This window comes from Halictus rubicundus, chromosome 16 (genome assembly GCF_050948215.1).
Source record: "Halictus rubicundus isolate RS-2024b chromosome 16, iyHalRubi1_principal, whole genome shotgun sequence".
Classification (NCBI taxonomy): Eukaryota; Metazoa; Arthropoda; class Insecta; order Hymenoptera; family Halictidae; genus Halictus; species Halictus rubicundus.
In genome coordinates, this window is record NC_135164.1 from 4,953,068 (window position 1) to 4,979,538 (window position 26,471).

Consider the following 26,471-nt stretch of genomic DNA (forward strand, 5'->3'; position numbering starts at 1 on the left):
TACATATTCCGTCAGTTCGCTGAACGCATTTTTCGATTAATGTGTTAGGTTCTAACATGAATACAATGTTCAGCCGCGTTCGGTATCGCTTTCTATTTCTTAAAAAGCAAATGGCTTCTTTTCCGTTACAATTATCCACACTTACAAATTTATATTAGAACTTAATTTTAAGAATCAACATGTTAACAATTACGACCAATTTTTAACTCCGAGCTTTATGCTCTTCGAGTTACTTCGGGTTAGAACGATAGCTCGAGCGAATGCTGGTTGAAACGCGAGGACACCGCGAACGAAACATTTTGAAAAAACCATGAGAAATTTCTGCCGGGTGGTTCGTCGAGCCCGGAAGCATTTTTCGGGATTCGGGGGTAGAGGAGGGGCGGGTCGAGCCGCGTCCGCACAAAGACAAGATGAAAAACGGGAGCAACGGATTTGCGTTGGCGACGCGGCGGATTCGTTTGACGGCAAACGAATTCGCGGGTCCTGCTCGTCTAGTTAATTTTTGTCGTAGAACTTGCATAGTTTCGCCCTCCGAATATTGGACGTATCAGAGAGAGGCCAGATACTCGGGGCTCACCCTCCTGGGCCTCTAACCCGGCAGAAGTAATACCACTTTCGCGAGGCTGTGCACCGTGTGCCCCGCCTGTTCGAATTGGAACAACGTGCACGGGCAACAGGCGACACACAGGTAGACAGGAATTTCTGATATTACATACCAGAAGCCGGAATGCCCCCATAACAATCCCGAGGGAGTGTACGAGGTTCTCTACATACGCCAGACATATTCCGCGTCTAGCACGCATCCCCGGCTCTCGTCAGTGTCTCCTGTTTGCTACAAATAGGGGAACCTATCTCCCTGCCTCTTTCCCACCCACTCTTTCACCTTCGTCCTCAACCGCCTCCCTCTCACCCCCCCCCCTCTCCGTTGTCCCCTGACCCCTCTATCCTGTATTCCGTTTTCAATCCTCCGCCCGCACAACCGCCCGATATCTCCCTCGATTTCGATCCTCCACGGTTGCTCAGGAAGAGCGCGGGGGCTCCTTTAACGAAGAAGCCACTCCAATAAAACGCTTCTTTTCCAAAGGGGGTGGAAACTTTCTATCTCGGCTCGAGCCGTTCCCTGTTGCCTGAGAGATTCCCAACGATTGTTACTTCGATCCGTTCCGCGATCGCTGCGACGCCCTACCGATCGCTTCGCAGTCTCAGACCGCCATTTTGTCGTGCTCGTCCCCGCAACGGCTACATTAAAATCAATCGCAATCGCTAAAACTCTGGGAAACCGAAGGGAAACTACGTTCGGTCGAAATTATTGAAGATCTCGCAATATAGAATTTTTTCAAATTAAAATAGAATTAAGATTTAACCTGATGACCACTCGCATCCTTTTGCGAAAATAAGGACTTCACACTGACCGTCCCCTTCTAAAGTAGTTTCATTGTGACAGGCACGTTTCTTCAGATTCTCATTAAGGCAGTGGATGTCCTCGTAAATTGACAATTTAAGACAGTAGTTCTGAAAAGGAAGTGACTTTTCCACCCGTATTAAGAGTTTTATTACCTATATTTATAGAAATATGTATAGAAACCGGGGGAATTTTCATTGGCAGAGCACAGAATGCTTCGCAACGACTGTCAGAGAGACAGTAGGAGAGATTTCAAAAATCTTGAACGGCGAAGCGTGTTTCGCACGGAAGAACGGTCCGGTATAGGCGAACGGTTCGACTCGTGTTAATTGCGATTTGTCAATGGAATGTTTTAAACGCACGACATCTCCTCACTTATCACGAAAATGGGCTGCATGTTGAGGTAGGTCGTTCCACAAGGATTTAGTACCTTCGTTAAGCTGTAAGCTTCATTCAATTTTCTCCAATTTGTGGCAATTTGTGCTTACAGCGCCCACATGCTCTCGTGCCCCCACCCTTTAACACCGTGCCTCTGGCGAGAGAGTGCGAACGCGCGCGCGCGAGCGCATTCTCTCTCTCTTTGTCTCTCTTTATCTCTCTCTCTCTCTCTCTCTTTCTCTCTCTCTCTTTCACGCACACAGAATCGCGGGCGAATACGGCCCTCCAACTGAAATTCATTCTACGCGCGCACTTCTAGCTGCAACTCTTGAAAACTCTTTTCAACGCCGAGCTTCCGAAACGCCTGTATCCGATTACCGTTGATCGCTGAAAGCTCAAGCGCGATGGATTTTCGCGGAACCAACGCGAACCCGATTGTGCATCGCTACCTGCAATTAGAAACACTTTCCAGCGCGTTCTTTTTCCTGAAACACGATTTCGAATTCGCTCGGGATTTCGTTGCGCGAACAAAAAAATCTATGCGGACGTTATCCCAAATATTTGATCTGCTTTTCCACGGCTGATACGATCTGTTAGCCGAGCTTACGGTCGAATTAGGAGAAAATGGCAACATTTGTTAGCCGATCTTTATCCAACATGCGCGGACTCATTATCCCTGTTTATCATATACGGTGAATCCAATTGCGGGCCCTGGGCAACGTCAATTTCAAGTTCCATTTTTACATATTCCCCAGTCAACTAAATCTATAATCACAGTTTTCCTCATTATCTTTTACATTAAAAGACATCTGGATGTTGCGTAACATTTTTGAAGAAATATTTACCGTTATGCCAGATACAGGGTTAATTAAATGAAGGAATACAACTGACAAATAAATGGCAACTAGATTTTCCATCGAATCAACGTTCCAGTTCAGCTTTTAAGAACTTTGCGTTTATTCGAAACTTTCGCGATTTAAGAACGAAAATTCTGCATTCCTTTCGAAGAATGATTTCACCCCCTGAAGACGAATTACACTGCTCGCACAAATAGCTCTGCAATTTTCTGAATTTCCGCATTTCCCAAATTCTGTTGCGAGATAATCCACCAGAAAAATTGCTTCCGTGGAATGAAATATTTCCAAATTCCGTAGACGGTGGAGATGAATCCCCCGAGTTTCGCTCGCGCCGTGGTTCAATTTCACCGGCGAACTCGCCTAATCGCGAAGAACGAAGAACGTAACGGGAAACCGAACGGTGCAGGATCGCGCAATTACCGACCGAGCGTGGTTGAAGTGCAAGTTTTGATTTTCCGGTTGGCCTTCGCCGCGTCGGCTGGCCGGCTAACAAAATCAACGCCGGGGGTTCGGCGAAACTCTCCGGTGCGTATTATTGAATGAACTTTTTAATAAATCGCTTGTATCTGCTACTTTTACAGCGCAGCGCGGCGGCGGCCGTCGTTTTGGCCCGGGGGCTGGGGGGCGGGGGGTGGTTGGCCGTGGCGCTCGACCTGGGGGATGGGGTGGTAACAGGGGTTGCGGGGGTAGGGGGTGGGAAATGCAGGAGGTAGAGGAGGAGGATGACTTCGCAACGCACGATTCCAAATAGCTGCACGCGTGCTTAAACCTTTGTTGCAGAAGTACGGCCACTCTCTGAAGTACCATTCCGAAATTATTACATTCTAGTGGGGTAGATATTAGCTCCGCTCGTATGCTTTCATTAGACGTTACCTTCGAGCGTTTCAATTTAACGCGACAACCGCCCCCTCAGCCTCGTTCACAGGTCTATAATATCCGACCAGGCACTTGCCGACTCTCCGGGCGTGCTTCATTTGGACGTCGGTCGAGTTCCAGCCATATCTCACATTCCAGTTTCGGGGCAGGCAACGAGTTTCCGAACGGCGATTCCACGTTTCTGCAAATATTTTGCCACTCGACGAGCGGCCGGCTTTTGCTTAATTGCCCGATCGACCGGCCTACGCGGATTTTCGCCGAGCCAGCTCGCGACTTCTCGGTCTCCGCGATCATCAACCCCCGCCGCCCCCAGACTTCCGGTCTGGACGACCGGTTGTCTCGCTTTTCTCTCCCTCATCAATTCCCGTTTTCGCCGTTTAATCGACCGACCAATCGTTGGTCAGTCAACCAACCTTCCATCATGGGACAAACGCGTGATGTTCCCGACACTCTATGAGACAATATGTGACACACGGTTGCGCTACTTTGCACTCTTTTAGTTCTCCCACTGTACTACCTCATTTGTCGTGGGGCAAGATGACTCGGATAATTGAAATTGCAGTTTGTAATTTTTCTAGACGTATTTTAAGAAGGGTGAACCGAATAAAATATTATTTTCAGTGGCAATAGTCTTTGTGGATCTGGCATGTATCAAAATTGTACTAAATTCCACCAAACGTTATATTCTAGCATTTTTTGCAAATTTTCGGAACCCATGCACGCATAAAAATCCGCAGTGTAGTCATAATACACAGTAGTTCGATGATTCCATTATTTTCTCTTAATAAATTGTTTCAATACTTCATAAAGGGGTGTATTTAATAAAATGTTTCAACATTCGAAACAAGTATCGGCAGCGAACGAATTAATTCACTGCAGTCAGGGGTTCAATGGTCCAAATAGAATACCATTGAAAGTGCGGAAAGTAAGCCTTTTGAATCATCGAAAGCGACTTCTGATAATAAATGTAAATAATATTTTTCGCTGATGATCGTGAATGGTGCAATCAGTGCATAATTCGTTCCGAGGCAAATTGAACGTCGTTTCCCACAGGACGGGAATCGCGTCGTTAATCGGATTATTTCCGTCCCGTGAATTTCGTTTGTTTTCCCCGTAGCCTTCAACTGCAAGCATTTTTGCGAGCAGGAACTCCTCCCGTTTAATCCACCCCTGAGAAACGTTCGACGAGAACTTGCGGTCGGGTCTCCTCTCTTCTTGTGTATGTCCAAAGTTTAATTAGTTTTTCGAATGTGTTGAACAGGGACAGGTTAAGTTTAGTGCAAGTCGCACAGAGGCGGGACAATTTTACCGAGAAGTTTTTCAATTTTCCCGGCTCACGGACTGCCCCCGGAAAGTATTCGGGGACGCTCCGACACTTCTCTCGTTATCTCAGATTTGTTTATCGGTAGTTCAAAGGATCTCGAGAAAGATCTCTCCCTCGCCCTCCATCTGGAAACTAACTGCAAAACGCTTCATGCCTCGAACTCTTATTTCTATCTGAGCTTCGATTAATTTCATTTCGATTCTTCCGATGAGAATTTTCTTTCTTGCACAGATTCCACTTTCTTCAAATTTGGATTCCAGAAGATTCCTTTTTTTTTGCTTTCAACTTGTATACTTTTGGTAAAGAGAATTCTTTCTGTGCCAATACAGAAATAAATGAACAACTGAACAAGCTTCATAAATATTAAGCAGATTTGCGAGCAATAATTATTTCTTTCGTCACGTTTCTCTTTACTGAATTGATACGATTGATATTCGTTGAAGCACGATAAAAGAATAGCAGAGCGAAATTGCGTGAAACGTTCAGGTAACACTGCATTGTTATAGCTCTTTGCATGAATAACAGATTATGAGAATCAGAAGTCAGACATATTAAAAAATGTAGACGATCCGTACAGGCACCGGCGTGCATTATAAAAACAATGATAATTGAATAGAGAGAGAGAGAGAGAGAGAGCAGATAATTGGAACGTGGTTCAATTATTTTTAGAAAATCAGCAATTCCGACACAGTTAAGCACGTTCGCAGAAAAATGTGAAAAACTCGACGACACCATCTTTAGATTTGTCTCCCGGCTCTCAGCTTTTCTTTATTTCCATTTCACCTTTCGTTTCCCTCGACCTCGCTCCGCTCCCCCCCCCCCTCACGCCCCTCTCTAACTGCGTCGAGACTTCGTTAATGGAAATTGATTACCGCAAGAAGGCGATATCTAAATCACGTTCTCCTCTCCTCCAGCTACGCCGAAACTTTATCTCTTTCCATCTGGCCGTCGCTACTTCACGATTCTTTATTCAATGATTTTTTTGTTCTCCCGTTCACATAGTTATCCGGATCCTCGCGCAAATTCAAAGTAGTCGATTAATCTATGGCTCGGAACGATTCGCAAAACTCTACGCGAGATGATTTTGTTGCGAATCTCTTTTATTTACTGGAACACTGACAACGTAACGCATTGTAACGCTTCGTCGTGCTCATTGTAAGTCGTTAATGGGAACATGGAAACGCTATTACGTTCATTTTAATGAAATTCTACCTTCAAGTAGATGGAATTGAATTTTCACTTTCGTACGTCCTTTATGTTAGTGTTCAGCGTCTTGTTCATTTTATCCTCTGCACTGCAAGTTCTAGGACACATTGTTACTTAGTTTGTACTTGGCGTTTGTTATTAGTCCTTGAATTGTAGCCAAAAATGTCAGGGTGAAGGTCCTCGAAGTCCTCGTCTGACTTTAACGAGCTTCTAATAGTTATTGATTTAATTGAAAGTAAAGAAACGTCGCACAGTGAGGTATTTGGCCAGTTTAGCGCGCCAAAAGTCAAAATTTTTAGTTTGTTCAAAATGACTGAAACTTTTTTTCTCGTGTACCTAAATATATATGCGAGTAATATACAATAATATTTTTTTTTTGAAACAGTACTATTTAGTAACTCGTGACCAGGAGAAGGGTCGAAAAACATGTGTTAAAGAAATGATTTTTTTCACAAGTGTGGTGTATGGAATCGGGATAAAAATATATCTAGGATGTAAAGGAAGGTATATAAAGTAATTTTATAGCTTTTTGTTCTAAACGCTTCGGTGGTTTTGATAGAATAAACAATCGAAAATGGTACAATTTTTTCAGAAAATCAAAATGTATTATGTAATAACTTTTTTTCTCCGCAAAACACCTCTCTAATTTTTTTTGAGGTTATTCAGTAGACATTGCTTTACAGAACCCTGAAGAGTTTAGGTGCGGCATAGTGCGGCAACATGGAGAAATAAAAGAATATTCTGAATAGAATATTCGTTATAATTTATTTTATAAATATTGTATAGTTGTTGTAATATTGTATATTGTATAGTTGTAATATTGTATATTGTATAGTTGTGTTTCGTTGTCAATAAACTATGATTTTGATATTTAGACTTTGTGTTTAAATTTTTACCACGGTACGCGTGAAATTTGTTTGTAATAGCAATTTCTCTAAATCTGACCAAAAAATGTTTCAAATAAAAGTATAACAGTATTAATAAACGTATCAATTGCAATACAAAAAACATTAAAAAAAAATTGTTTAAAAGAAAAAGAAAACAAGATCGCTTCGATTTTTTAAACATTAAACTGTATTTTTGATTTGATAATGGTGTAGCTGGTATTAAGACGAATTCAACGTAATAGTTTTGGCGCGCTAAACTGGCCAAATACCCCACTGTGCGTCGTGGGAACAGAGTGTCCCGAAAATCTGCGAGTCTCTAATACGCCAAGAGGATTAAACAAATTTTTACAGCTGAGCATTGGCGCAAGGATTAATCAATCAGGACCCAATTAAATTCATTTTTCATTTGACATCGCCCTGTAAGAATCGATTCGCAAATCCGAAGCGAACTCGCCGACGTTCTCGCGACTGTCATCGTCGAGCAGACGACGTAAGTCTTGTATAGAGGTACATCAAAATGCAGAGCATTGCAACGGCGCGCGGCAGTAGTCAGGAATTTGAAGATACGAGCGGCCGGTAATAAATCTTTAGCCGGGACTTAAGTTTCGAAGTAAATCTTCCCACGTTTTAGCAGTAAGTCCGGAGCTCACTGCGGAAAGGGATCAGGAATACCGACTTGCTGGATAACTGCTTGCATGGGCCCGACAGTGCCTGCCGGCGGCTGCGTAGACTAGGAAAGGTGCTAAATCCACTTGTGACGAGTTTAAAATCGACTCTATCGCCCATACTGATGTGTCTCGCCTTAATCCGCTCGAGAGGCGAGCAGCAAACCGTGTGGGGTCTCCGCCGGCTTCAGACGTTGTTCGGACGACCACTTCCGGTTCCGCGAGTCGATTCTTGTCCCGCCATGTCAGACAGCTTGACATTTCTTTAGCTGAACGCTTGACGAAAAAGAAAATCAAGTGTCAGTTATTTTTTTTTTACGGATATGAACCTCCAAGTGAAACTCGAATAGTAAGCTTGAATAGAGATGCATAATTTACGAATGGAATTGCTTTTAGACTGCGCAACGAAAACTGAACGACGGCGCACATCTCGCCGAGTATATCGTTCTACGATGCAGATAAAATGAAAACAATATAAACTCTTCTTTTGTTGTAATTTGGAACAAAAATTGTTCTGGACTTTTAACCCTTTGCACTCGAGTGGTGACTCTGAAACACCACTAGAAATTGTTGTGGCATTATTTCAAAGAAATTACAAAAATTATTACAAAATATTTGTTACGTTACAAAATTTGTATTCAATAGATCACTAAACATTTCAATATTATATGTAAAAATCGGATCAGTCTCGTGTGAATAAAATGAAAATATTGTAAGACGGAAGAAAAATTTAGTTTTAGATTGAAAACAGCGCCGAGTGCAAAGGGTTGATATATTCAAAGTTTCATTGTCGACCAATAGACTGTCGATATAAAAACATTTAATGAATTTAAAAGTACTGTTGTACTGTTTACGACTGAATGAAATTATTCGGGAAATACTAAAGTGTCTACGTTCTATATCCAAGAATTAATTTCTCTTTTGTATTAAAATCCGCAGTCTATTAATAACATAGGTATTTCGTTAATTCCGTTCGAAATCTCCACCGCTTGATGTTGCAATGGGGATCAAATAGAACCGATCGAATGATCCCGTAATTTTTTCCCCGATCGAAACAGCACAGTCTACCTATATCGTTAGGATTGTTTTAGGTCGACGATTTCACTCGTATTCGATAAAAAGACAGTCCGAGACCAGCTCGATCCCATTCGAAGAATACTCACGGTTTCGTACGCGACGCCACCCGCTGTGTTTGGCTTTACAGGCACGTAAGTCACGCGTCAGGGGATGATTCCGCGTTGCGTGCGTTTCAGGGCAAACAATAGGCCAACCCCGGTCAGGGTGCGCCCTGCAAACATAACTTCGCCGGGGAAGTTATGTCCGTTTCTCTAGACCGGCGTGCCGGCTGGATCGTTGGACAATTGATCCACGACAGCACGGAGTCGGGTCAGTCATTCTACTTAATTGGGGCTTCGGGCGTGAAATGTTCACAAAGTCAAGTCGGAGGAAGCGTCTGCCGCTAGAAAACCGATTCTCGGATCATCAATGTTTGGACGTGCATGGGAAAAGCATGAGACCGCGGAACGTCGCGCGATAGGGGTGGCATTCGGCGTCGCAAGGGGGTGTGCTCTCCGAACTAGGTGAGAATTCGATAGTTCTAGCCACTGGATTAGGACATTTATTTAGGTATCACCAATATCAATTACAACCAATGACAATTATCGAACTTATATACCTGCCGTTTTAGAAAATGATTAAGGTGGAGTGGGGTAAAACCGACTCGGTAAAGTTTACTTTAAACTGATGTATTTTCTATCTATTCCACTAAAACCTAATAATCCTAGTGTTTTTATTTAGCGCATGGTTTATTCTTTAAGTTGCATTAATTTGGATTAAAAAATGTCTTGCGAAACTTATGATTTTCTTAATAAATTAAAAACAGTGCTGCTAGGGCGGACTTCCCCGGAACTGGGGCAAAACTGCACCTACCTGTTTAAAAATTATTGTATCTTATTTCCTTATATTATGGGGCAAAAGCGGAATTATTATTAGTAATAAAGTAACATAGAAATAAAAATTCAAATGCATGCATGGCAGCCATCTATGTTGATCATTGAATACTGACCAAAGGAAGATTTCTATCCTACAGTTAGTAGAATGCAACGTATATTCGAATAAATAAGGGCCTAGTGCGGATTTAAACAAATATTATATTCTATAATATGAATTTTCCTTTTATCTAGATGAGGAGTATACATTTGTTTAGCTATTTTCAATATAATTACCGAAAATATTGCTTAGAATTAGTACCGATCACGGAGCTGTCCTTGTGAATACATTCGAATAGAAAGTTTTGAGGAACAAACTCGAAAAAAAAATTCGCAGTGCAAAGGGTTAATAATTAATAAGTGGTGTACCACCATCGTGTTTATTTTTCGGAAATATAGCGAGAAGAATATCGAAGGTTGCGGTTCCGAGGATGCTCGCCAAGTTAAACTTCGATTCAGGTCAAATTCGCTATGTGCGCCCCCGTGTTATAGGGCGGGTGGCTACCCCATTGGATTAGGAGACCCCATAGAGGGAAAAATGTAATATAAAAGGCTTATCGGCTAAGCTGTTAATATGTTGTAGGACGATGTGTCCGAGGAGGAACCATGTATATATTACACTGTTCAAACATATGTCTTTTCTGATCGTGTTTGCGCAGGGAATGCGGCGATTGCGGCCGCGTTGCGGATCATTCGATTCCGAATGTGTTTGCCGATCAAATTCACTTGCTGAAAAGTCAAGAAATCATTGACACCTTCCTCTCCACAATTTCACAAATTTTCACAATTGTAACAATCGCAAAGAAGAGTAAAACGTTTATTTGTTTCTCGCAATTTGTCGCGAATAGAGATCTGCAGTCTAGGTGAATACCTAAGATCATGCTACCACTCTAGCCATCCAAAATAACATGCCATTTTTCAAGCTGTATTACTTTTGTTTTGAGAAAACGTGTTTCGAAGCAGCACTGGCTCGAAAGATTCGACAAAAACGGGATGTATCCGGGCAACAATAATTGTTATGAGTACTATACCGGGTAGTTATTCGGTTAAAGGGATGCCCAAGTAATTGATAGAAATCGTGTTCATCTACCTTGCTGCTAGTGCTCGTCCTGTCACTTAGGATCGCTTCTCGCTAGAGCGCAAGATTCTTATCAGGCTAAATGAAACAGACGCACTAAACGGACCGGTGGCGTAGACAACACTTAATATATTTGTGCTGGAATTACGCCCCTGCCAACGGCGGCAAAGATCCTAAAGGGAGCGAGGGAGCGTACTGTAAGGGCACCGGTGTGCCACGTGACGGCACGTGCCCTAAAAACTAATTGAGATATGAAATTTATTTGGCACCGCGTTGTCAGCTCCGATATTCCTGATGAAAAGTTTTCGAGTTGAAATTTATCGTCGACGCAGGGAGCATAATAACTGACAGTGATTGCTTGCTCACCTGTATCAATCTCTACTGTGGATCGGGTAATGGCAAATCAAATTTTAATGAAATTTCTTCAACGATTTTACCGAACAACAGGTTTAGGTAGAATATCTAGGATTTATGTTACAAGAAAAATTCTCGACGAGTCGTTTCTTTGACAAAACTTTTAGCAGAATACGAAAGTCCTGTAAATTTTCTTCCAACCATGTAATAAAGAATTCACTATGCAATTAAGGGAGGGTCCCGGCCTCTCGGCGCAACCACCCCTGTATCGATGCTTCGAAATAATGGAAGAAACTCGACGTTGTAATAAGTAACCGTCCGAGAATTATTTATACGTATGTCATACACAATGTATCACTGGACAATATAATTAGACGGCGGGCCTGACACGAGTTGCCATTTGCACAGATTGTTATAAAAATGGTGGACGAAACGAAACTAGATTTCATAGACACTCAAATGGTAAAAACTTTGATTCCCAAACAGTTAGGACATTTTTCAATCTTTACGTGCTTGTTAAAAGTAGCTAAATAAGCGGTACGTTTTTCATTTTGCTACGTTACAGTGAAGCAACGTTCCATTTATATAATTTCACATGTAGATAAATTAAATCAGTTCGTAGTTTCGCCTTTCCATCATATTGGTTTTTACCATTTCATATCAATTTCACCTCAGGCCGCAAATTGAAGCAGGAATGCAACTGATGAAACACAGAATTTACTATTAAAAATCCCAGCATTTTTCTAGTCAAACCAACAAATCCCCATTTCAATTATCTCTCTCTCTATATATATATATACCGTCACTCATTTAACTTGGGACCAAAAATTAAAATAAAATAGATAACAGACTAATAGGGAAGATAGTCGATTTTAGACTAACTAGATAATTTTCTCGTCAAAACCAACAAACCCCGATTTCAATGGTCGATCTCCGCTATAGCACTGATGTAACTCCAGGCCACAGATCAAACCAAGGGGGTGTCTGGTGCAGGGTTAAAAGCGGCATTTTCACTTAAGAATTCCGGTATTTTTCCAATCCAGCTCGTCGGATCTCGATTAAGTTTCCTGATAATCGAAGCGTTTCGTGCGGGGAATGTTTAAGGGATGCGGTGTATCGTGTCTGGTCCGTTTTCACGGCTCTATTTTCGCGTGCGGGAGAATTAATCGGCGTCGCCGCGGTGTCATTTCGATTTTGATCTTAACGGGCGAGGAGCAGCGAGGCGTTATACGGGGCTGCTCGGCCGGAGGTAGCAATCCGGCAGTCTGTAGTTAATTTAGAGGCCATTTCCTCTGTAAATAGCCAATAAAAGCAGGAAGAGCGCGCTCGCTCGCGCGCGTTCTGCCGCGCGCGCCCGTCGAGCGCGAAGGGGGTGCCCAGGATAGGTGAACCAGAAGCGAAACGGGGGTCGAGAGGGGGGCCGACGTCGAGGAGGGACGGGACGCAATATTATAAAATTTAATGTCTTGGTTTACGGGCCGCGGAGCCGGCTATAACCTCGCCCCCGATATTTACTGGGCAATCGCGGGGCTATATTGTTCGCCGATCCGAACCCCGACCCCCGCTCTTGCCCGTCGTTCAGGTTCCACGTTACCTCCGCGATCGGGCTCTCCGATCGGCTTTCCGATTAGGCTCCCAACCCCCTGATCAACCGTTCCGCAGGACAGATTCTCGCTTCATGGAATTTCACTGTGTACACTCGTCCCGGATATTTGCAATTAGGATTGTCCGGGGCTGCGACGATCCGCGGAGGTTCCGCGATCGAAATCGTTATGCGACTTCATACGAGAGCTCGGCTTAACCTGCCCGCCATCGTCTTAGCCCCCAGGGACCTGTTAACCCTTCTATTAGCCTAATTACTGCGTTTACGTCGTTTCCGTAGAACTGATGGACGAAGAATGTTTTTAGTGCTTCGTCTGCCTTGATTTTGGAAGCTACAACCTGGACCGATGTCCAGTTTAATCTTTTGGAGGCGACGACTGACTTTTGGTTTATTTATGCACGATTAGCATAGAACCTCGGTCGTTAATTCGAGGGACCTGGACGATAATGGTACTGTAGGATTTAAGATAAACATAATATTTATTTTTAACGCTAGGTTCACGGGACACTAAATATGCCTATTCTACAATGCTTTATAAAAATAACGAAAATCTATCTATTCAGATTTTTAGCCATTTCTTTTACAATATGTACCCAAAGAAATGGTGAATAATTTCTTGTTCGTGCAACTCTACAATTTTGATAATTGTGAATCAAGAATACTGTAGGGATGTGAGTGTGACTGAGTCAGGATGTATGGTTGTTAATGCGACTATGTGTGGTGCGAGACGCTGAGCCGCGTCGATAGCGTTTTGCTTTTCGAAGGAACGTTTTTGTTCTTCGTAACGTTTTTGTCCTTCGTAACGGAGCAGAGTCAGTTGAGCGAGAGTCGCGAGCGAGTTAGTTGTCGAGACCGCGAATATCGAATTGTAGCTTGAGAACAGAGACATCGAACTAAAATAAAGTATTTTAGTGAAATCGGTGTCCATCATTTCACCCGATACGTCACACCCGAGACGTAGGAGTTCAACATATTCCTACAATACTAGAACCCGTCTTTTTGACGGGTCCCGTAAACCGAGTGTTAAATAAACTCAACATTGAAGCCACCCTGGCAAGGGGCACGAAGAACCACAGTCAAACTTGAAGAATGCACTTACTTGCGCAATTGAAGAAACTATTTCCCCTCACTGTGTATTTTCCTAGAGCTAGAACGGACCGATTGGTGCCCGGGGAATAAAGTCTCGAAACTTGAATAATAATATAAACTAGAAGACATTAGTTCCAAAGCGTTCCCGACAATTTAATTTTTCGTATCGAGCGGAGGAAGAGACTATTCCTTTGGCATCGTCCTCGAGATCCAGGGGCAAGTTGCCGCAGACATTATATCACGCGTAAAAATTCCACGGCTCCAAGGTTCGCTGGAGAAAAGAAGATCCAAGGGAAGGCTCAAAGAGCAGTCGCTACCTGTTTCTCCGTGGAGGCGCTATCTCTTATCCGGCTCCGTCGTTAGTTTTCGTAACGTCGACGGAAAAGGCGGATGCGTGTTGCGAAGCCTCTTTATTTGTCCTGCCCGTCGCGCATTCTCCTTCTCGATTCCACGAAAACTGAATTAGATCCGCGATGAACGTCGATCATCATCGCAATATTCATTTCAATTGTATTGTCTTTGCTTCAGAAGTCCTTTCGCATTTTTGTATCGACTTCGTTACGAAAACGACAGAGGCAAGCTTAATCATTGATATAATTCACCAAGTGATCGCTTTCTCGAAAAATTGGTTGCACTTTGAATTAAAAGTTCCATCGACTGAAGTTGTTGCTAAGTGTTTTGTCCTTGTAAAAATCTTGTATCTCTGATGAATTTTTTTTTCGAGCAGTCACCGTAAACTTCAATTCACCGGCCCCAAACGGAGGTTTCTTTATTCATGCATTTTTATATTTGGAGCAATTTGTATGCCAAAGCTACTCTTATTTCTACGGAACTTCCGGTCTGCCGTTGAATATCCGGCAACCGCGTCTAAATACGTTCATTGATTCCCGAGGCACGAGTAATGTGGCATTTGCTATAACCGCGTTGTTCAAGACCTCGATGTCGGCAAGGTGTAAATAATCGATGAGCGTGGAGTGAAATTTATAAATTGACGAAACTCATGGGAAGCTTCGGTGAAAGGTATTTAGGATATTAAAATGTCAGTATGGCAGATCATTCTTTTTCTAGGATGTAAAGAAAATCAGCAATCTGTCAGTCATTGTTCAGTATTTAATTGCACCGAAACCGGATGTATGTTTAGGAGCGGCGGAATGAAGGTTTAATCAGACTTAACAACGTGTTAACCTATTTCAATGTTATTTTCAATTTTTCTGGCAAAAATTCTGGACGCTCGCGATTTCGAGGCGGGTTGTGCGCGAGCGGCGTGTACGTGCGAAACTAACTTTGAAATTTCGTGTTTGGCTCGCGAGTTTTGCGATCTATGTAACAAGCTTTTTTATTACTATACTCCAGATAAAATAGAGTTATCACAACACGGTTAATAACATCGTATTTATTACAGTTGGCAAACAGTGTCGAGAAAATGATATACTTTCGTGCGAATGTTTTTACTCGCAACTTACTAACAAACCGCGTCCAACGTCCGAAACCTTCGCAGCACTGCTCAAAACGATGAGCTTGACAAGATGTTAAAAAACTATGAGAATCGTAGGTGTCCCGTTTTACGAACATTTACCAGTTCCATTCGCCGTGAACGTCTTCCGAGGATTCGCGTGTTGGCCCTCGCGATACAGGGCGCATTCCGGCGAGGACATCCGCGGGGTACGGCGCGGAGGAGAGGCGGTGGTTGTCGGAGGCGGAAAAAGAGAAGAAACGGGAGGAAGAAAGGAGCGGAATTCTCGGATTGGAGCCGTTCCCTTAGTCGCAGCTCGCCGCTCGTATATAGCCGCTCCGCGCTTTCTGTCGCTTCTCTGTTCGCAGCCGGCGCTCCATATAGCAGACGGTGAACGGCGAGGGGGCTATTCCCCGGGGGTGGGTGAGATCGAGGGGTGTGTGGGAGGGTTGCGGAGACGGCAGGGAGGGTGACTTCGAGGAAGGTGGAGGAAGAGGATAGAAGCTGGTAGAAGCGAGACGGAGAGCCGGCTAGCGAAAGAAGGATGGAAAGGGGGTTGAGAGGGACAGGACACGGAGGAAGAGGAAAGGAGAGCGCCGGGGAACGAATGGAGCGAGAAAGGAGAGGTTGGCAAGGGTGTGCGAGGGGTAGTGCAGTTTCGTGTTGGCATTACTCTTGATTTCCGTGGTGACGTCGCTACCTCGGCTGCCCTTTCCCTCCGACTCCTAGTCCCGCTGCCTCTTCCTCCTCCTCCTCGTCCTCCTCCTCATCCTCCCACGCCTTCGTATACCGGTTTCTCGCCGTCGTGTCTTGTGTTTTGCCGTTTCTATGTGGAGAAAGCCCGTGGATACCGAGGAACAGCAGCCGCCCGGACTATCCGGCGAAGATAGATCCTTCCGCGACTCCCCGCCTCGCCTTTAGCCCAGTCACGGACACAACGCACACTACGGGACCTTGGTTTTTCGCCGCGGGAAAAGCCTTTCGCAACGGCCATTATATCACCGGAGAACATCTCTACCGGTATACCCGAAACCACGCTCCACACCGCGGATAATAAAAAATTAAGGGTATCGGCCTGATACACCCTTCCCGACGACCCTACACCGAAGGGTTAATGACTGATAATGAACAGATGCTGCCCGGACGCGAACGCCGCGCCGGCAAGTTTGATAATTGACGAAGATCACAGATTTCTTCCGAAACGCTTCTCCCTGAACCTCGACCTTGAACGTTGCTTGTTCAAGGACGACTGCCAGTTTCTCTTTGTACTTTGTCATTTGCTGGGTATCCTTTTTAATGTTCCTCGTAGCCTTGCTCAAACTCCAGAAAGTGAACACACTTGAAATTGTATCACTGAATTTGGAAATACAGGGATTTCTCCATATATGTCGCCAAGGCCTGGATGGTAAACGTCGCGGAATTATCCCCACACCGCTGGGTGTACCCTGTGAGGCGCCATGAACGCCGAGCAGTGTAAACATAAGACGGCTCGAGTATGTCTCCTAGACGATACATGACGCTGGCAAGACCCGTCTTGTTGACATATATCGAGAAACACTCTAGACTTTACAATTAATATGCCGCACAGACGTTATCCCGGAAAGTATTATAGTTTAGTTAGTAAAATCGAAATTGCAGAGCTATCTATATTAGATAGAAGCTAGAAGCTAGCTATATATATTATATTGTTTGTACCCTATTTTTGAACCTACTGGTTTGAGACCAACTTCGATCCGAATTTACACGGAATATTTGTAACTCTGAAGGTTAAAGTTTCTCGCAGCTGCTTTGACTCTCTAAAATTTTACAAATTCCAATAAAATTTAGTTGCGCGATTACGTTAGGACGAAATTTAATTTTTAAATATGAACGAAGAATCGTGTCAACTACGTGTAACTGGCGTGACAGGCGATACGTTAATTAAAGAGGAAACTACGTATGACATTTGTTTCCGGGGCTATCGGGTGGAAATTGAAATTTCTTCTCACGGACACGTAATAAACTTTCTTTTTATCAATCCGAATGTACATTTCCAATTTCCACGTATGAAACGGAGTAGACAATTATAAATACAACCAATTTCATTTCACCGTCGAAAACTATAAATAATTAGACGACGTTTCTGCAGAAAGTGAAACAGAATGAACTCGAGCACTGTAGTCTGAGGGTTGATATCGATCTGTGACGATACGAAGGTTGACATTTTGTGTCAAATATATTATCAAAGTTCGCTTACAAGTATGCTTAAAAGTACAAAGTTAAAGGTACGAGATAAGGGCGGTGGTTGATTCTCCTTGGCAAGGAATGGGTTCAATACGAAGGGTCACCCTTATAATGTACAATTTTTAACTTTAACACAGTCTACACTTCTGCAAAGCTAAAAAATAAAAACTAATTTCTACATATAATAAATAAATGAAAACTCCTGCTGGAAACATATTTTTTACGTTTCCAAATACCATGAAATTACTTGTTACACTTTGATTCTGTCATAATTCGATGGATATATTTCAAATGTAAAACTATGAACAGAATAAAATTTATTAACGTGAGGTTTAAAGCAGAATGGGCGAACAGACATCCGAAGATTATTTTTGTGGCCGTCTGTGAGAAGAGATAACGGGGGTGAGACATTTTTAGAGGTAACCCTAAAATAAAAGTTTGGCTGTCGGACGTAGTAAAATTTTTCCGCTCGAGTTGTGCTTCCGAGGGTGGGAAAGTTCGGAACTTTCATATTTACTAGTTTACGACGTTATGAACGCGTTATCGGCCGTATTTGTTGGTCAATCGCCGCTCGTAAAGTTGCAGAACTGACCTCGATGATCCCCAGGATGGAAAACGAAAGTGAGCTGGTTTCTCGCCGAAATCCCGCTCCTGAAAATGTGGCCATTCGTATGATCGGCCGTATCCGTGCATCCCCTGTAACGGCCCTCAGAAACGTCTTTTAATATACACTATATCTTCGAAGGGCCCGGAGAATATCCCTTCGTTCTTCCCGCTACTGAAAACACACAAGTTCGTCGCCTCAGATCCGTCATTACGTGTGTATTAACCTCGTTCGCTGGTTCCCTTACGCCCTTTTCCTCGCCGAGGGCGGACATTTCTCACGTTGCCTTCGATACCTTCCTCGCCCTTTGCCCTTCTGATCCTGTAAACGAGTAGTACAGTATCAAAGCTCGCTATGTCTATTTTTGAAAAATATTGGGATGTTCATTGCAATATCCTTTGATCGTTATCATCAATTATTATTAGTATCACGCTCTGCGGAAAATATTTTCTGGAATGTGATAAAACAATTGTACGATGGAAGGAAGTGAACACGACGTATAATCAACGCAATTTTATTTGCAAAACGACAATTTTACAAAGAGTCCAATAGTTACACAATACTTCGCCGATCATCTATAAATACATTTATAATAATTAAGTACAAAATTTGTATTACTTCTTAAATAAGATAAATGCAACGACGGTTATGAATTTAATTATAACGCTAATCGGATAAAACGATGATCGCCGCAATGCCATCGCGATAAATGGCACGTTTGAATTTGTTCTCGCGCGTTAAGTAATAAAAAAGATACGACTACGCAATTATAAATTATACAACTTAAAGAACAAGTTTGGTACTATAGCGTTCTCGGCAAGTCCAGTTCAGAAATGATGCGCAAAGATGTTTCGCAAAATCGATGCCACAAACAGGTTTCTACGTTTCACTGTACTAGTCGTTGGCAAGTGTTCATCGATCGACGCAACGATGCCACTTTCACCGATGTACGATATATTCTACGAACAGACTACTTTATCGACATGCTCGATCGTTACTTGCCGCCAGTAACATCGAAAATGTGAGCTATACTATGGTAAAAATGTTAATACTACTGTCAGCTCTACGAACTGTCGGTCATTATTATGTAATTGCGTCTTAACTCGTATCTGATTAGGTCTGCCAACCTTTGCAGCGCCTGAAAAAGAGAAGCATTGAAAAATTAATTAATAAATTGACAACGTTTTACCACAGACGGAACATAAAAATGGAGAAACACCTTATAGGCTGGGTCTCACTGTCTTATCGATTCGATATTTCACGACTGATGGCATTGTTATATTTTTACAAACTATACATTGAAAGACACTAAATAACACAAACCGAATATAATAATAGCCGAGAAAATCTATGCACTTTCGTGGCTCAAGATTACAAGCATTGTTTTACTGACTTAAACTTGAAGGCATAAAGATCACCAGTGACTTTTAAAGGCTCTAAAGACCTCTAGCAGTCTTTACGAAGTCTCAGAGAGTGACACTTTTTTTATTTTTCATTCGTTCTTATCTTTTAAAACGGTAGGTACCATTGTATAGTTCTTTTCATCTCGTTTTCAAAAATTAAAAAATAGCACAAGTACGCTGACGGATTCTGATAACAGCGACAATGTACCAAAACTATGGCATAAAAATGCTTGGATTCCACGGCATGCATATCGTTAATTTTTGGCCCACTTCTATCGCTTATATTACCAAATATCTGCCTAATCTCGTCAGCTGATTATTAGCGCGCGCTAGATTGAACCTTCCCCTTTCGAATGAGCCCTTTCCCAGCGAAAAATGTTCTCATATAAGGACGAAAAGTTGAGGCACGAGAAACCATTTTTCGTCTATTTTTGTCGGTAACGTGGTCACTCTACCTTATCGCGAATCTTAAGTAGAATATTGTTCAGTTTTTAACACGTACTAACGTCAACGACCATATCAGACTGAAAAAACCGATTCTCGTCCGATCATCGAAGTTAAACAGTGTTGAGCGTGGTTAGTACTTGGATGGGTGACCGCCTGGGAATACCGCGTGTTGTTGGCACACATTTTTTTTTCATTCATTCTTATCTTTTAAAAAGGTAGATACCATTGCATAGTTCTTTTCATCTCGTTTTCAAAAATTAAAAAATAGCACAGCTACGCTGATGTATTTTGATTACAGGTTCTACTGACCCCGAAGAGTCCTCCAGTGAGACTGAGAAGTCCTTAAAAACTATCAAAGAGCCTTCTTAAAGGAACGAATGGGATGTTAACACTTCAGAGAACGTGATAACGCTAAGAATATCATAAGAAGCGCGGACAAATATAAGTTAGACTCAAATCTTCCAAAGTGAATTTTTGTTTTCCAAAAAGTAACGATACGTTAACAAGTATCTAGAAATGAACAGTGCATAGGTATAAACTTCGCTGCAACTTACCAGATCCATTTCTTCGTAGGAAGCTTTCGCGAAGCTTGCCCTGATGGCGTTGCAGGGTTTGCTTGTGTCCTTCATGAAGGCTGCACCAGGTGCCATTATTACGCCTTCCTTGAATCCCCGTTGCATGATCATCTTCCAAGTATCTTTGATCCCTTGCACTTTGATCCAGAGGAAGAATCCTCCCTTTGGCACCGTGAACTCTGCCAGACCTGCGCAGCAGAGAATTCACGTCATTGTCGTTGATACACATAACAGCAATGAACATTTCATTATCTTCAAACAATCTCTGTGCGACGATACTAATTAGAAAATGGCTGTCGTCAAGCCAGCTACCCAAGATGCTGATATTCTAGTCGCATGAATTTTACCGAACGTGATTTTACTTCCACCTCGAGAAGTCGCAAAGAGCTATATTTAATAAATAAATGAGATTAGAGCACGTTGCCCGTGACTCGAGTAAAATAATGAAAGCGATCATTTTTGGGAACCTTCGTTTAACGATAACATACGGAATGATCGAAAAGGAATTGAACAGAGTAAATATTTTTGTCAAATATCTTGGAGATATTTGATATCTGTGGAAGTGGCAGTATCAGTCCGTTCGTAAAGAACTCTTCTAAATAATAATATCTCGAGTAATCGAATTAGTCTGTTGCAAATGAATTATTACTACGTACCGCTCAAGTGCTTTTCAGCAAGCGCGGCAATGGCGTCCCTGCGCTGCTTGTAGAAATACCTTATATTCGCGAAATGTTTCATTAGTCCGTCGTATCCCCAGATTTTCATCAGTTTGTACATTATAGCCTGAAACCAGAAAGACAGTGGTTCATAGAACTGCTCGAATTAATCCACGCAACGCTGGCCGTTCCAAATTATTTTTGTCAACAGTTGACTATGCTCCCGAATCACAACTAAAAACTTTGCTTTTATTTCTTGCTTCCATACAGCAAACATTAAAACTCTTTCCCTATTTGCGAACCTCTCATACGAGAATAGACAGTATCTATTGGCCAACATTGCCGTCATTGTTGCTAAAATACACATATTGTGTGCAAACAGCTATCTGTTGACAAAAACACGTCGCCTAATCTAAAATGATGGAGCTTACGCGTGCTATAAGTCTTAAAAAACGACGGACTTGTATAGATTGCAGTTTTTTTCACTCTCAGCGCCTGATCCGCGATTGCGACCGCGAAGAAATTTTTCTCCCCTTATGTGCGAACTAACGATTAAGACTAATCTGTGTTTATATTCCTGATAAGAGCTGCCACGCGCCGCTGTCGATACAGCAAACGCGCGCGACGAGCGATAATTTCGCGGAGCGTGCTAGCTTCTCTGATGTTTCACCATGTTTCATCAGAATAGGGGGAGAATAATGTTTATGACACGCGATCGGTCACAACAGTATGTTTATTAACCTGTCAGTAATATGCATTTTATTGGCGATCGGGACGTTATCGATCCATATAAATCATTTGCATAGATTCTTGTTGCTTCAGTAAACATAATTAAGATATTTTGCCATTGGAAAACGTTTCGCTAACTACGAGAATCATTGCTTCCATAAATCACCCGCAGTTTCCAAAGCAAATGAGTTTTTGCAGAAACTAGAAAGTACTTGCAAAGATCAGGTATTGACAACTAAAAATGTTAGAAAATCCAAATCTTCCACTAAAGATAGAGGAGGATTTTCTGAGCATATTAGTGCATAAAAGTTATTAAATTTCACTATTTAATTATAATAGTGTCAAAGACTAAGATCAGAGATCGGGATCTAATTTTCAATGCATCTTAGCTAGACTTTGTGAACAACCTTTAAGATTTTTTATAATTGTTACGTCATCCAAAAGAATTAGGAATATTTAATAGAATTTTCTGCAATTTTCTATATCATGCAACACATCTATTAATTTTTCTCTGCAACTACTGTGATTTTTAAAATAGCCTCTGCACTGACACTAAACTGCTACAGCCATCTAGGTGTGGAAAGCCCGAATTAAAACACACTGGCAAAACCCTCAAACAGGTAGTAAAATGTGACCTGCAGTAGATTCTTTTTCGAAAACGTACTGTGGCGACACCTGTCTCAGGAATCAGAATTTCCATTTATTTTAGTCTCAGATATCAACACTAGATAACGTCGATGACTTTTTCGAAAAATTATCGATTATCGGTATCACTTTGCCAACAATTTCAGCGTTTTGCCGCTACGTTGAATGGCGCTATTTTGAGATGTTATGGGGCAAATGATTCTTGCCGGTGTGTGCACTATTTCTTATGACGAAAGCAGTATGAATTATTGCTAGCTATATTTATTTGTTAATTTCTTCTAATATTTGGCATATCCTAATCACATTTTATTTTTTGAACTCCATTTTGCAACTAAATAAATAATATAATCAAGGATAATACCGTGTTGCATGCTTAGAATTGTTTAAATTTCCTATCTTAAACGGTAATTAAAATTGTTTAAAATATGACCACCAACCTGGGACAACGTAGGAGCGTGCAAGTGGCTGCTCTGCAAATGCAATTCTATGCTTGCGATTAGGGGTGCCGCGGCTGTGATGAACCCCAATCTGAGCCCGCTGCTGATGACTTTTGAGAAGGAGTCCAACCTTATCACACGGCCCTCCGTGTCCAGTGATAAGAATGACTTGGGTTGCTCCTGCGTACACAATACGGACAATTCCATCTCAATTTCAACTTCCCTGCTTCAACACGTCGCCTGGAAACGGTTACTCACGTCTTCGAAGTGCAAGAAATGATAAGGATCGTCATCGAGGATGAGGAAGTTGTAGTCGCAGGCTATCCTGTAGATCTCCTTCCGCCTCTCGAGCGGGATGACAACGCCGGTGGGATTCGACCCGGTGGCGTTTATGTACATTAACTTGGGCATTTTCTTTCTGGCGAGTTGCCGGCTCCTCAACGTCTCGCGGAGAACCTCTGGGATGACACCATGCTCGTCCTGGGGGATGGCGATCAGCTCCGCCTGATGGGGCGCGACCTGTAATGGAGAAACGATGTCATCCGAGTTCGCGTCCCGGTCGCTGCCGCAAGAATCCGCCGAACGAACTTTGACACGGTGCACCTCAGATTACGTAAATCGCATTTTCATCCGGTCGAAGTGTCATACTGATTATCGGTGGCGTGGTCCTCCGATAACAGCCGATTTTACGTAACGTTCGCGTCAACGGCACCAGAAAGGACAACCTCGAAGGCTAATTGTACCCTTTCGACGAATCGCCCTCGCTCGGGCTCACCACTTTTAATATGATTCCTCAAAGTCACAAGGCACAAGGTGGTGCGTGCCCTGGCCGACGATAATTTTGAGAAACGCAAGCGATCCCGTTCAAAACAGATAAGCGCAATTGTTTTTTACCGAAACGGAGCAAAAGTTCTCGCAAAACTATCTGCCGACGAACGATATCGTCCCGGCTAACCTCTAAGTTATGGTTGTCAACAACGCCGATGGGTCAACGCTAACTTTTCCGGTTCTAATCGAGCTTCTTATCGTCTTCAGCAAAAGTGCCTTTTATTGTCGTCAATAGACGGTACACAATATTTTCCATCTTGTTGAACAAGTTTCACGGACGTGGAATCAAACGGAATGCTACTTGGCATTTCCGGATCATTTCTATACAATAATCGAACTGCGGATGCGACTGTATTGAATTGCAAAGCAGTAGAAACATTTCAAGAATTTCAAAATACACTCGGATCATTTAACATTCAAAATCCGAAGTAATTATGCTGTAGCGTCGTCCGAAGCAATTCCCTACCGTCATTTTCTTTTTACAAGAATCATTCGATCATTCCAGCAGTGCACGTCCGAATACGCGATAAAAATACCGGGCAGAATTTTATAGGAAACGTCTCATCCGAGTAACAGGACACTCGATCGATTTCCGATTCTAATCATCGAGCAGTTTTTTTCGTAAAACAAGGCGCGACCGGAATATTATCGAGATAGATTCAATGGAAGAGACAATAATGTCTTCTCTGCCGCGCGGAATATTGGAATCTTTTCCCGTGCTTTTCGGCTTCCGTCCTTCGGTCGTCGAATAAAAATGGAGGAATCGTGTGATCGGCGATAAAATCGAAAACGGGAAGAAGAATTACTGACCACAATTTCCACGCCGGGATAAAGAGGATCGTGCACCAAGAGCGGATCACCCGGCCCGATTATGGCCTCGAGAGTTTTGCTTAATCCGTCCTGAGCTCCGGAGACGATCACAATGTCGCGGCTCTCCCACAAGGGTGGTGCGTGCGCCCTTCGTTGGAACTCCCTCAGGCTCTGAAACCAATTTAATATTCAACGTCGTTAAACATATTGGGGGCAATTGCATTATGCCGCGGGGAATACGACGGAAAAATTGAAGTGACTCGAGAGGAGACGCGTGACTACGCGACGGACAATAAGATCATCATTTCTTCGCGTTGCATCGCCCTTAATTTTTCCTCCAGGAATCAAGTTCTGGGAACTTTTAAATGGATTCCATTTGAGACAGAAATCGTGGAGATTTTTAAAAACATATTCTAACATTAGAAGTCTCGATGAGAACAGGACAGTAACATATATCTGTTCATCGATATTTAAACAATTCTGTATAATTGCCATAAATACTGGACCCAATTTAATGAATAGTAGTGAAGACCAAGTTTTTTCTAAAGTGTAAATCAGTCTGTAAACTGTCTTTCGGCGTTTCCCTGAATTAAAAGAGGGCGAAGTTCAAAGGCGACCGGTTCTTGATGTAACGTAAGCGGCGTCGATTTATTAATTAATTACCTGGAGGAGAGGAGGGTAGCCCTGTGTGGGAATGTACTGCAGCGCAGAGGCCAGCTCCTTCTCATCGAGGGTGAACGAGGATCCATCGTTCAGTTTAACGGCGATTTCGGTGAAAGGGAACGTTTTCTCGTTCGGCATTCCCTCGGCCAGGGAGACTACGTCCTTCCCGGCAGAATATGCTCTTTTCGCTGGAAAAAATTAGCAGAACAAAATGTTTAATATTTTCGATAAAGGTTATTATTATCGAGAAAGGCTTACTTAGTTCCCTGGTGGTCGCGGACCTCCTCCGTTTGGAGACCTCAGTCTTGAACATGGAATAGTCCATCTCGAATTTTCCACTATGTTTGTGCATCTCTGGAACCGATCCTATGTCCACTAAAATTTCCGCGATGCCGATCCGATGTTACCGCGAATATTAATTATAATACTATAAACGTAATGTTAAATCGTTCTCTTAGTCTCTATGAGAACGTTAGCAAACCCGTTTCGGGACAGAAAAGACTGTTCTCAACAACAACAGCAACACATTATTTTTCATGGAATACCAACGACACTACTATTACAACTGGCAGCACGCCCGCGTTTACCCGGCTTTTATATTTCGCGATAGCTTTGGTTGCGTCAGATAACATTCACGTAGTCGAAAAAGAACGCATGGGTTTCCTACGTATTTAGATACACTTCGACTAGTTGCTATCACGATAATTTGCCACGATGCGCTGAACAGTCGGAACGACCAACAAAATGATGAAAATTAAAACTGGACGTTACATATGAAAAAACCGTTTCAAGGTGAAGACAATTGTTTACGTTTACATTGTGCTCGCAGATACTCGCCGGGAGGCAAATGTGAAGCAACGTGCCGGCGATAACGGCGCCGCGTCAATCTTAAAATTTTGTTTTTAATCAGTTTTTCTGAAAGCTAGAGAATAGGCAAAAGATTTTTCACAAACAAGGAAATTCGTAACAACAACCGGAAAATCGGCATTTTCAGCGATCAATGGTGTGAATCACGCGCCTCGCGGATCTGATGAAAGAATTTGCATTATCTTGTACCATGATGTAATTCCATTCAGCGTTTCATTGCTATGAACGAACGGCGAAAATCACGGCGATACTATCGTTTCTTATTTGCGTAACACGTTTTTCTAATGACCGTGCCCGGTTCTTCACGTGAGAGGCTCGAGACGCCATTTTGAGAGCTCGGGAAATTCGAAAGAATGATTGTTGCGCACGCGGTGATAAGAGGGATTCACATTTGCATGGAAATACCCCGGCCATTTTAAATTGC

At 42.7% G+C, this 26,471-nt stretch overlaps 1 protein-coding gene and 1 non-coding gene across 2 annotated transcripts; one reads left to right on the forward strand and one right to left on the reverse strand.

The window, feature by feature from the left end:
- Positions 1-18,485: 18,485 nt before the first annotated feature.
- LOC143361974 (kynurenine/alpha-aminoadipate aminotransferase, mitochondrial) lies at positions 18,486-25,757 on the reverse strand. Its single transcript, XM_076801733.1, has 8 exons — positions 25,439-25,757; positions 25,181-25,368; positions 24,518-24,688; positions 23,138-23,398; positions 22,880-23,059; positions 21,069-21,195; positions 20,392-20,600; positions 18,486-19,125 (listed from the first exon to the last, which is right to left on the reverse strand). The coding sequence occupies exons 1-8, from the start codon at positions 25,530-25,532 to the stop codon at positions 19,051-19,053; spliced, it is 1,305 nt and encodes a 434-aa protein (XP_076657848.1). The 5' UTR covers positions 25,533-25,757; the 3' UTR covers positions 18,486-19,050.
- LOC143362369 (5S ribosomal RNA) lies at positions 19,897-20,015 on the forward strand. The gene has a single exon (XR_013083627.1). It is a non-coding gene; the product is annotated as a 5S ribosomal RNA (ribosomal RNA).
- Positions 25,758-26,471: the final 714 nt, after the last annotated feature.

Bases quoted from the DNA above. Each gene is read 5' to 3' on its own strand.
- LOC143361974 (XM_076801733.1), bottom strand. From the start codon at position 25,532: ATGCACAAACATAGTGGAAAATTCGAGATGGACTATTCCATGTTCAAG. The intron at 23,399-24,517 runs GTCAGTAATTCT...TCTCCATTACAG, and splicing joins ATCCCGGCGTGGAAATTGTG to GTCGCGCCCCATCAGGCGGA. The intron at 20,601-21,068 runs GTACGTAGTAAT...TCTGCTGCGCAG, and splicing joins TGCTGAAAAGCACTTGAGCG to GTCTGGCAGAGTTCACGGTG.